The sequence below is a fragment of the Myzus persicae genome, unplaced genomic scaffold, assembly GCF_001856785.1.
Source record: "Myzus persicae strain clone G006 unplaced genomic scaffold, MPER_G0061.0, whole genome shotgun sequence".
Taxonomy (NCBI): Eukaryota; Metazoa; Arthropoda; class Insecta; order Hemiptera; family Aphididae; genus Myzus; species Myzus persicae.
Window position 1 is genome coordinate 312,004 of NW_019101102.1, and position 12,904 is coordinate 324,907.

At 27.4% G+C, this 12,904-nt stretch overlaps 1 protein-coding gene across 2 annotated transcripts in view; it reads left to right on the plus strand.

Moving 5' to 3' along the window:
* Positions 1–12,904, plus strand: part of LOC111027731 (intraflagellar transport protein 172 homolog) — a 96,263-nt gene that overhangs the window by 44,521 nt on the left and 38,838 nt on the right. For both annotated transcript variants that reach the window (XM_022306143.1, XM_022306144.1), the window contains 3 exons: positions 8,865–9,011; positions 9,123–9,303; positions 12,371–12,573. In XM_022306143.1, coding sequence (XP_022161835.1) covers positions 8,865–9,011; positions 9,123–9,303; positions 12,371–12,573 — 531 coding nt within the window. The remainder of the gene's footprint in view (positions 1–8,864; positions 9,012–9,122; positions 9,304–12,370; positions 12,574–12,904) is intronic.

Consider the following 12,904-nt stretch of genomic DNA (forward strand, 5'->3'; position numbering starts at 1 on the left):
TTTCAGCATACCGAGATCATTTATCTTTTGAGGCAAAAGAGAATTCCGGTGGGAATATTTCCCCATTTATAATCACCCAAGTCGTTGTAGAGAATCGGCCGGTCGCGACATTTGCAATTATTATAAGTTATCGGGTTGATAAAGAGACAAATGTATCGTGAGGGATAAATGACTGTGAATGGGTAGTGGAGGGAGGGGATATGTCTACCATCAATGGACTCGGTGTCGCGGCTAGGGGATCTATACACAGTGAGTTGTAAGTAATTTTCACACGGCGATAGACACTGGAAAACCCGATCGATGATATCGTTCGAGGAATTCTGGTGAAAAGAATTTAGGGTTATAAGCTTTTCGTTCGCCGCTGTTCTTGACGATTAACGTTTTTCTTGTCACTTCGGTTTAAAGTTTTATGCTCGTGTCTTCGTTCAAATATATTATTTAGACTCTTCACCGAAAATATTGCAGTAGACTAAAAAAACAAACACGAGGCTGTCGGACATTGGCAAGTGATTTCCGAAGGATATATAGGAGACAAATACTGAAATACGTGAATCACGGTGTGTGACAGGAGGTCGATTGTGATCCGTCCGAATGTGGTCCTCCTAAAATGAAGATGCCACGACGACCTCTGCTACTCTACTACAAGTATTAAACAGTTTTTTAAATATTAGTATCTATATCATAATTCTATATGCGTATAAGTAATAACATAACATGTTGGACTGTGATGGGTGTGAAAATCGCACATGTTCTTAAGCGTGCTGGTGTCATCTGAGATTGTTTAGTAGTTTAATGTTATAACTTTTAAGTAAGTAAAATTATTCTACTACTTTATTACTTATATGACAAGTTATGTCTGATGTGTATGTATAAACGCTATGTGACTACGTTTTAATTCGTTCTCCTTCTTTGTGGTAGGTGTTTTTTAATAACGTGCTGATATATTCGTAAATATCTTTCCACTGGGTCTCTTTTCTCCTACGATATTTTTTAGAATTCAAGTAATTCGAACACCTTTTATGTAATAATGTTTATACGTTTTTTTATCGTAGATAGTTATTACTAACAGTGTCATGTATAGGTTCTGTTGTGGTTGTATAGTATTTTTTGGTGCAAGCTAGGTTACTTGCGTGATTATCATTTAAGAATTTAACAGAAAATGATTTCAGTTTCTAAATATTCATACAATTGTTTCTACCATAAGTCATTGTCTGACCCCAATTGCCAGCTGAATGTAATTTTAGTAATTAAATAGTAATACTACGATTAAGTCATAAATTTATATGAGTTCTGAATTATATTATTGTAATGCTAATGATTCCAAACAATTACTTATATAACCTGAATAATCATACTCTGCTATAACAATACTTTTAATAATTATTAATCAATAAATACGATACCTAAATTATATAATATACGCTAATGGTTACTAAGCTTTAAGGCTTAAACTTAATATTGGCTATGGATGGTAGTAGGTTAAATATGGAGAAATAAAACAAGTGAATGAATTTGGTTAATAATATAGGATGGATAACCCTGTGATCATATCCGGATATTGAAGTAACTCAATATGGGTACATATATAAGCGTATGAACGTTGCAAGTACTCGTTGTTTGAATGGCAAAAACATATCGAAGTCCACACTAACCAGCGTAAAAGATGCGTCTTGAAATTGGTTAATAAGATACCGGTTGCTGTGTAGATTTTGTTTGATCCTTATATATTAAAATATTTTAGTATCGTCTCTCGTATTATTAATGAGAATTGGTTCAACGAAACGTTAAGGGATCTCGATGATGTCGTCGATTTATACGTATCGTGGAGTAACTTATTTATCACCAGCAAAACATCTGTGTTGTTGGGCAGAACGTCGTGGGTGCGTTTGTCCACATATTTGTATATTATGAAATTCGTATGGTTATGACCTCACACCACATATGGCCACTCTGTAATCAGCTATCCCGTGATTTGATTTAAATATAATTTGGACATATTTTATGTCACAATATTCATGTACCTATATAGGTACGTTATAATATAACATTATGCGATGCAAAGTGTTAGATTAATACATTTTTTTTATATAATATTCGGTGCTCTGTCTGCATTGTAGGATATTCAGAACGCGGAAGCCCATAGTGCTATCTACGTTCATGTCCTTCTATAGTGCAATCACAATGGATATAAATACAACCAGATAAAAAAAGAAACTTTTTTTCTAAAATAATAATAATATAACACAGACATTCCAATGGCTATATATGGATGCACATAATTTATTATGTTTGATAACACAACAAAAGTTTCTTTTAAAATGTTCATTGACGCCGAAGATACTATTCTAATCTACCGAACGAAAACAGTCGATATTTTATTAACAGTTAGAATCATTAATAATATTGTCAGTTCCCTTGGTATTGTCTGTTTAGATTATAACCATTTTACTAACTTCACTATTTTTATTTCATATAGTTTTGTTTTTACAAATAGCTCTATTTTTTTCTAATAGCAGCGTCGTGTAGTATATGTTATATGTCCTCATTGTTTCAATAGTTAAAAACTATATTTTATAACAAATTACAAAATTGTATAAACACACCCTTTGTAAATACTATAGTCATGTTAGCATCTACGAGCTTCATCTCTTCACCAAGGTGAGCAAAGCTTGACAAGTGCCCAAGGTCAGTAGTCATTTGATCAGGCATAATTCATTTTTTTTTTATCATTTTAGATTAGGAAGGAATTTATTATTTTTTAAATTATGCTTTTTTTCTGTTGTTATGTATGTTTCCACTGTCCAGTATTTATGGAGGAGAAGAACTTCAAAAGTACCATGTAGTAACTTTTTAGATTGGAAATATGATCTAGTTGGTGCTTTGAAAAAGTCATTTTTCGAATTTTGTAGTTGTTTTTCAAAGTGAGAAAAAACAACCAATAAATTGAAAAAAGTGAAGTTTACGGCACAGCACATTTCAACAAAATGTACTTAGATTCAATTATTTTCTAATTCCAACACAATTATTATAGTCTACCCGATTTAACATTTTCAGCAATTTATTAATTGTGGTCAAATTTTATTTTTATTTTTGACCTAAAATATTTTTTTATGTTTCACTATAAATTAAGTTGAATACATTATTAGTGGTATTGTGATAAATGAAAGGTTATAAGTGTAATGAGGAAGAGAAAAGATAAATTTTTCTATATTTGCAAAAGGAAATTAAAATACATTTTTAAAATACGTTTTCGATTATTTATATTTATTAAATGAGTCATATTTAATTCTAAACCCTAATAATTGTGCACAACATCGTTCGTAATTAATTCAAACTATTATATCGGTGAAGTGTGCTTTAAAATGTATAACTTATCTTATGCAAATAGGTACACTATAGGTACAGTTCCGTGTCAGAGAATACATTTTTTGTTTTTACTCAACTACTTCTTTTAAAGCAAATGTATTGGACTCTTTGTCTTGTAATGTCATGCAATTAAAAATGTACTAAAATCACAAACACACATATATATTATAGCTTATATTAATTCAAATTGTTTTATAATAAAACGCACACTAAACTTTCACAATGATTAATAAGGACAATATTTGTTTATAATGGGACGAAAATAATATTTATTACTTCTTTTCAAATGAAAAACTTCACACAATAACGCAACTATAGCTGAACACTGTTCATTGCAAACAATAAGCATCATTATAGCACAGTTTTAGATTAAATAACCACTATTATAATTATTAAAAAATATATAAGGTATACCACATTTATTTCTCGAATTCAGGATTAAAAAAATGTTTATACAGACAATTAAATTTCAAAGTCAAGTAGAACTATTTTATTTATTCTAAATATGTATTTTATCTGTAAATTATCTGTTTATATGACCACGTATGGTATTTGACGATCAATAATCAAAACTAATAATAATCATCAAAATTAAAATTATTTTTTTATTTTGTTTCGTATGTTTAACTTTTTATAACACACTAATTAAAGTAAAATCAAATAAGTATAGTACGTTAAAGCTTTTAACTTAAAATACATTTTTAAAAATATTTACAAGTGGCCCTGCGTCACAATGTAAGTAGTTCCTTTATTGATTTTTACTCAACCGCAATATTTCAAAAAGTTCTATATTTTCAATAAAATAAGTTAAAAACTAGTTTAGAAAATGATTTCATAAATAATTAAGGTCTACAAAATGACCGAAATGTAATTAAAATAAATTCGTCATCATATTATAAGTAATACAGGAACATACAAACAATTTTTTTTTATTTTAAAATTGTACATGGCATAATTATTTGTATGTTACAATAGTTATTAGTTGTTTATCTTACAACTTTTCAGGTGCAACATTTTTTTGTCAATATTATTCATACTGACGTTTAAAATATAAAAATAATTAATTGGTTTTTGTTTTAATTTTGTGTCTAAAGGACTAAAAATCATATTATAAATATTAAGAATCATTATAAATTTAAATTAAAGTCTCTGTGTAAATTTATAGCTGTGAACTCAAAATTAACATAATTTAAAATAATATTTGTTTGTCTTATCTATATCTGAACAATATTAATATTAACATAACGGAAATTCTTAATTTGCAATTACATTAATTGAGCATTCAAATTAAAACTAATGGTCAACCAATGAAACTAAATAAGTAAACTTAGAATTTCAAAAGTTTATTATGATTAGAGTGAATTCTAGGATTATTAATAGTCCAAACGGCCGAATTATGCAAAATTCTGTGCAATGTGGAAATTATATAAGTTATCCAGAATGACCTTAATGGAAATACCAATTGTTATGCACATTATTTATTGTGTTAAATATTCAAAATGTTTATTATTATTGTGTTTGTTTATCAAAACCTAATGTGGTGTGAGAAATAATTATCACAGTGTCGTAACTTCTATACATTTAACTGTCACTACATAATAACATTGGCCTTTATTTGTATTCTGGTGATAATAATTATGCCAGTAAACAGATTACTGTATCCACCTACGACGTACGATGTGTTTTTTTTTTTATATAAAAGTTCATAAAATAACGAGTTTACATGGAATACACATTACATTTTTGAGCCATTGTGAAATTTGAATTATTACTTGAAGGGTTTAATGTCTCTTGACCTGAGCAATACAAAATGTATATTTAAGAACTGTTTATAGGTGCTTCTGTATAAAATATTAAACAACATTCATCATTAATGATTACTGTGTTCACATTTATAATTTTTGTTTCTGTATCCATCATAATTCGTCGGCTCATTTTTATATTTAAAATTTATACATCGCTAAAATATTATACCCGTATATGTATGCCATTAATATATGAAAATGCGTTTTAATAATTCATACAAACAACAATAAATTATCGTAGGTACCCGATGAAATTATACAATAATCATTATAATACAAATAATAGTATAATTATTTTTAGTTATATTATGTGAATACATTTTATTCAACTAGGTATTTACAAGGTTTTGGAAAAGCAAGATTTCAATATTGATTATCTAGTAGGTATAGAACTAATTAATACAAAATCAATATTATAAAAATGTATAGTATTATACTTATAACGATTGACATTAGAGAACAGAGTTATAAAAGAAATTTTAATCTCATAATATGTACTTATCCACCTAATAAAAGACAATTCAATTACAATTTCGATATTTTAAATCAGATTAATAAGTATAATTGCTTGGTCGGTATACCAAAATACTATGTTGATTTTCATTTAAATTTGAGTAGACTTTCTGCATCTCTGTTTTTATAAGTAAAAATAAATTGTTGGAATCATTTCTTTTTACTTTATTGTCCAACAATTATAACGAGACTTAGAGAAAACAATAATTATTTTTAGAATATTAGATGAATAATATAATAATAGAACTTTAAAATTTAAATTAGTTATTTACATAGGGTACTATTGTTCAATAAGTCGGTGTTTGATCAACAATGATTTAATTAGACATTTCAAAGAATGTCTCATCTCATCTGTGTACCAATTCGTTAGCATTTCATATTTGTAAAAATAACAATCACCCAAAACAGAAATATTTAAAAATTTCTTAAGGTAGAAACACTAGAAACCTATTGTATTTTGTGTATACAATTAATGTATACACAATTTATAATTGTCAGTTACTAACTGGTAAGCTATAACTTAAGCAATATGTTTTCTTTTTGTACCCATGTTTTTCAATATTTTACGAAGAATATAAATTAATTCTGTAGGTGGTTTTAAACATAAAAGGATCAACAAAAATACGTAAATCTAACTGTTTGTTGGATTGCGAAATATTCTATAAATCAAGTTAAAATATTAGTGGCAAGAAATATAAAATTGATAACATTTTATTTTGATGCAAACAGAGATTTTTTAAGAATTTAAAAATGGGAACTTCTTCCTAAAACTATATTTCGGAAAGAAAATAACATAAAATAATTTAGACGCACATAGAATGGCATTAATCAAATCAAATATGAAATAATATACAGTATAGAAAAATGCAATGTTTTCTTATGAAAAATTGTTTTCTGAAATTTGTAAAGCACTCTGGTGCTTATGCAATGTGTTATAATCTACTCAACTACTGAAGATATGTTAATGTTTACTTAGAATTTTTATAATATTCATAACTTAAACTTAATATTAATATTTACGAAACCAATTTCAAAACTTTTAATTAAAACATAATATTTCATAATAATAAGAGCTTACAGACTTATCGTTAAAAAAATAATTATATATTCAGCCTAAAGATCGATTATAATCTTTAACATCGAGTAGAGCTTTTCTATGTGCAGACACGCCAAACATATTATTCTGAAATTTCATATGATCAAGGTCAGGCATTATTTTATTTCCAATGTTCACATATTATATTATTTTAACTACACAGAAAAGCTTCAATTAGGTTTTTTAGACTGCAATAAACCACGAAATGTAAAAAATTGCAATGTAATTTTTATCAACAACTTAGTCAAATGTATTTTTAATTCTCTATACAATTCATACCACGCTAGTTGAAAATATAGAAAATAACTCTCAAGAAACTTGTGCAAATAAAAATGTACAACTTAGTAGTTTGTAGTTTGAGGAAGTTATTTTTAATTATTCTTTCAAACGAAAATTATTATTTTATAAACTATTTGAAATTTAAATGTAGGCACCTCATTAAGCTAACGAAAATACGAATACGAGATTGGTTTGTTCACTAAAAAGTCGGTACTTCTACGTTTGAAGACAATTAAATAGGTTTTTTACATTACAATAACTGTTCAAGGTTGAAGTTAATTTATCTAAAAGTCAAGATTACCTAATCATAAATTCTCCTTGTGATTCAAATATAATATTTATAAATCAAACAACATTTGTCAAAAGTAACTATTGAATTTAAAAATATATATCATGATGTTTATATTTACTCGGATACTTACCTATATAAGATAAGTAATTAGTGTCTTGTATATAATAGGTATAGTGGCCATTCTAACATTTTTTAACGATGAACTACCTTAAAAATGTCACTGTAAAATAAAAATAAACGATATGAATTTAAATTTAGCTACCTTGGCTCCGAATTGAATACTACTAATTAAATATCACACAGACTTTTTACAACCGGTTTCAATTCAAATTATCCGATAAAAACAAAGTCCATTATTTTTTTATTAATAAAACACTTGCTTTTATATTTAATGAAAAAAAAAATGTTAAGCATGTGATGATTAATTTAAAACTGTAGTTAACAAAGACACTAGACATCAGTCACTTTAAAATTAAAATATCAATAAATACTACGAATCAGCTTAGTTAGTATTTTTGACATCGACTTTGATATTAAAAGGTCACAATTCATTACAATATTAAAGATTTTAACACAAAATTGATTCTGCTAGATTGTTTAAATTCACAATATATATATTTTTATGTATTTAAGGCGTTTAAAATACATGCTCGTGTGGTTTCCTCTCAGTAGATTAATATTATTATTTTTAGTTTACGAAGTAGGACAATTCGATTGAAATAGGAACTTCATTGTTTTAATAAAATATCTTAAACATTGATGTAAGTACTCTGATTTTTCAAAAATTATTCCGAGGTTATTTCCAGCAAACTTGATATATGGATTATTAATGTGTAATCTTTTTTCACATGTCACTAGCTTCATGTTATCGATATTTGAACACGTTGACCCCCAAAGGGTTTTTCATTATGTTCTGTACAACGGCTACGAGATCTAATTTTAAATCTCAATAAAATGACTCAAACATGGATATTGAAATCGCATATGAATTCTCATTAAAAATGATTGTAGCGACATATTAGTTTCTCGTTGGGTTTAAAATGTACAGTGTTTCGCACATATATTACCCATCAAATAAATAATAAGAATTTATTTTATATATCTGGGGTGTTGCAGCCACTTTTGGTGGGTGTTACAAGTTTTGCGAGTATTATTAGTTTTTTCTCAATCAATATTTCTTTAAAGTGACCAAACTGTGTCTGTGTAAACGTAGGACGGTATGAAAAGAGCCGCTTACACAGAGTTTGATGAGATCAGCTCTTATAAAGAGCTCATGGCGGTCAACGTGTTAAATATTTTACATACAATTGGTTACGGAAGATTATTAATGAATACCGACGATATAATATGATAATTATTATTTAGTATTAAACAACAATAAAATCTACAAGGTTAGGTTAGTTATTTTATATTATTTTTTTTTAATTATTATTTTATGTTATTTTTTATATTTTATATTTTATTTTTTTTTATTTTTTTTAGTTATTTATCGGCACTGTAACTTTTTTTCTAGACAGCGATGGAATGGACTGTCCAGAAGTGTGGGCTCGGATAGCGGTGCTCAATGGTCAATCGCAAGCAGCCGAAGCTTTGTATCTGGAACAGAATCAGGTGGAAAAGGCAATTCAAATGTACCTGTCATTACATAAATGGGAAAACGGTAACATTTTAATACATCGTCTGTCACAAAATATAATATTTAGTTATATGATACATGTACTGATGTAGGTATACCTACTTATTTCATCGTAAAATTCATATGAAATTTTAGCGATCAATTTGGCGGAATCTAAAAACCGTCCAGACGTCGACGAGTTGAAATCGCAATATCATTTTTGGCTGTTGGAAACGTGTCAGGAAGAAAAAGCAGCTGAAATTAAAGAAATTGAAGGAGATAAAAGGGCGGCGCTTCAGCTATACATGAAAGCCGGTCTTGTTAGCAAAGCTGCAAAGTAAGTGTAAATAAAAAATATTCATTTCAAAATAGCTAGCACATAAACTATATATTGTTGCACATCTGTTATAATCATATACACGTTATGTATGTCATATTTATATAGATCACACTACTATGAGCACTAAACTTATATACTAATTTTATTAAAGCATATTTCATGCGATCTCTGGTCTGTAATGCGAAATTTATGAAATATATATATATGATTCAAAACCGAATGAAGATAAATAATGCAATAAATAAAAAAAATATAATGTAAACTATTTTTTCCAGAGAATTATTCTTTCACGTTACTATTGCTTTTCCGCGGATAACTAATAGCTTTAAATATTGTATCGTACGTCTACAAAATATAAAAATATAAAATAAAATTTTAAACTTGTATCATAATGGCCTGGTTAGGTTAGGTTAGTTAGATAACATGATACCAATATGATTTTCCACTTATCTTAGACACAAAATATATAATTATGCATTTTATTTTATTAAATGAAAAAATAATTATAAAAATAATAATTTAAATACGGACACAACTAAATCACATTTAATTATTATTTATTCATTATTTTTTTTAATGCAAGACTTAATTCTTTGGGCTAATCATAGTAATCTCGCTATTAATGTAAAAATAATAATAAATATTTGTATCCTAGTATTGCCATTTTGTAAATTAAGAAAAAAAATTGATAAATGATTAAATTCTTGTAATATAAGCCATTTAAAATATTATGTACTCCATAGATTAAATTGTCACATTAAGATTATAATAATGATTAGGGTTGTAACTTGTAGCTATAATCAATAAAATAATGAACAAGGACTAACGACAACGTAGTCGGACGGATAAGGAAGTTGTCTGTTGAAATGTTTTGGAAATAAGATATATATTGTTTAAAAAAAACCCTTTAAGAATTTTAATTATAAAACGACCATACTTTTGCTTACTTAAAATTAAAAAGTAATGTCAAATTCAGATATAAATTAAAATATTTTTAGAAATAAAAATTAACTATGAAAATATCGTTAAGATTTTTGTTCCAACAAAAAATGTAGGTATACCTACCAACACGAACAATATAACAATAAAATAAAATAAAATCACATATAATATAATATTTATTTTTGTTTTTATTTAATATCAGTTTTTTTAAGTGAAGACATTAAAATAAAAAATAAAGATTGATAAAAATAGGAACATTAATAAAGATATAGGTACATAAATATTACCATAAAAAAACATAATTTTAGTCACTGTGTCTTCGTACTTCCAAATTACTATAACATACATATTATTATGAAATTATGTACTTAACTCGAAATCTAAATATGCGAATCTCTTTGCCAATGTTTATAACCAATCATTCTTATTGCAATGAATATTGAAAATCTCTCTTTGCAGATTATTTTTTGAATTACAAAAAGATAAATTTTAATTTCAAAATAGAAAATAGAAAATTCACTATTATATAAAATATTAATATTATCTATAAAATGGTATAAATTATCTTAACTAGATGTTAAGTAAATATTCCTCTTGTTGCATATTGGCAAACATAGCTAGTGCTCCGAAAAAAAATGAATTTAATAAATAATTAAAAATAGATATGAAAAAAAAATGACTTTATAGATACATACAAATTCATAGGATTTTTAAATATAATAAAAATCATCAAGAAGCTAAAACACAAATCGTAAAATTCACATATAAATAACGCATTGAATCGTCTTGTAATACTTATAATCGACAATGAAACAATATTATTATGAACATAATTATTAAGAATTCAATGTATAAAGTATTAATTACATAATACTTACTCCAATGAACAGAAGGTAATTGAATTGGGAACTATAAAATACATAACTGAATTAGTTTCCTTTGAGTTATACCTGTTAAAATATTACTTCTTTGACATTTTCAATTACACTATGTATAATCTCCGACATCAATAAAAAATGTGCTATGCGATTTATATAACCGTATACGCCATTAATAAAGATATAATATTATGTTATCATCAGTTCAAACGGCGTTGTAAATTTAATTTAGTGTCTCGTATAATTATTATGCACAACAATTATGAGGGATTTAGTACGCAGGTTAGTACTCACATTTTAACTGTACACGGGACCTGAACTAAATCTAACGTGTACGAATGCATACCATTTCCATTGTATATTAATGATTTAAAATAATAGATGTTTGAATTTAGTTTAAAAAAAAAATAGAACAATGTATTATAAGTCTTGTTGTTTTAATTTTATACCATTATTGAAATGTAGAACTCACGTTTGTTGGTGACTTTTTTTTATGGCAAGTTTAGTACAAACCGTGTTGCTGTGAAATAATTGTGTACCAAGTATCCGAAAAAATAAACTGTGGGCATCACTACTTGCCATATTATATGAACATTTTGAATAGTATTTTAAAAAAACTGACATTCTTCAGAAATGTAATAATCAAATAAAAAACTTATGATCTACGTTGGTAACTATCATTGTATTATACTCTACCCGTATAAAATATAACATTTGAACCACTTCAATTTATTCGATATCCATGTAATACAAAAATATATTATTTTTTAATAACAATACGGCGAAAAAGTTTCTACCTGTAGAAAAAATAAGTTAATCGATTTTCCGTACAATCCATTAACTTTTTGTAAACTTCTGGTATAACTGAATTCCAATAAGTACACTCGTGCATTATACGTCTTGTTTAGATATTCTCTGTAAATCGCATGTTTTCAAATATTATTCTTCATATTTCACCTCACGTATAAAATTGTATGTTCTATGGTATTATTTAAATCACGTCGTTTGAAAAAGTAGTAGTCGCGGAGCAGTCGGACAGTTCACCGACATCACGCGTTTATTTCTCTCTCGCAATATAACACGATAATATTATAATAGGCAATATTATTATTTATATGATACGACCGTAGTCGTATATTACTGTTACAAACACAGAAATCGGTTTTTGCGTGCGTGGTAATATAGTTGGGATCACTACGTGAGCGCGACGTCATAAAAATCTAATTCAAATCGAAATCGTACAGGCTTGTTCAAGACGACCCGGAACTTTTGGCCGACGATTCGGTAGTGGAAAAAGTACTGTCGGGATTGCTGAGACTGGAAAACTATCACGTTGCAGGAGAACTTTGTCAATCACAGGGGAATCCGGCCAAGGCTATGGAGTTTTACTGTAGAGGAAACATATACGCAAAGGCTGTGGAGTTGGCCAGATTCGTTTCTCCGTCAGGTGTGTGTTCATTTTATAAGATTTCAGCAAACGAATGTACAAAACACGATTACCTTTTTTTTCCGTTCCACCCGCGAAAGTCTTGATGGATAACTCTTACTACGTGCAATTTTCCAATAGTGTAATTACTAATGTTAAGAAGTGCAAACCGTACAGCGCTATCGTAGTATAAATGTATAATACAAGTCGTATAATGTCAATTTAATATTATCTATAGTTGACCTACTCAATATGTCACTGGGTTGAGTTTTATAATCTGTCTAAGTAAGACAGTAATAATGTCGATGACAAAAATATTTTAGCTTAAAATAAATCAGAATTTGATAAAAAA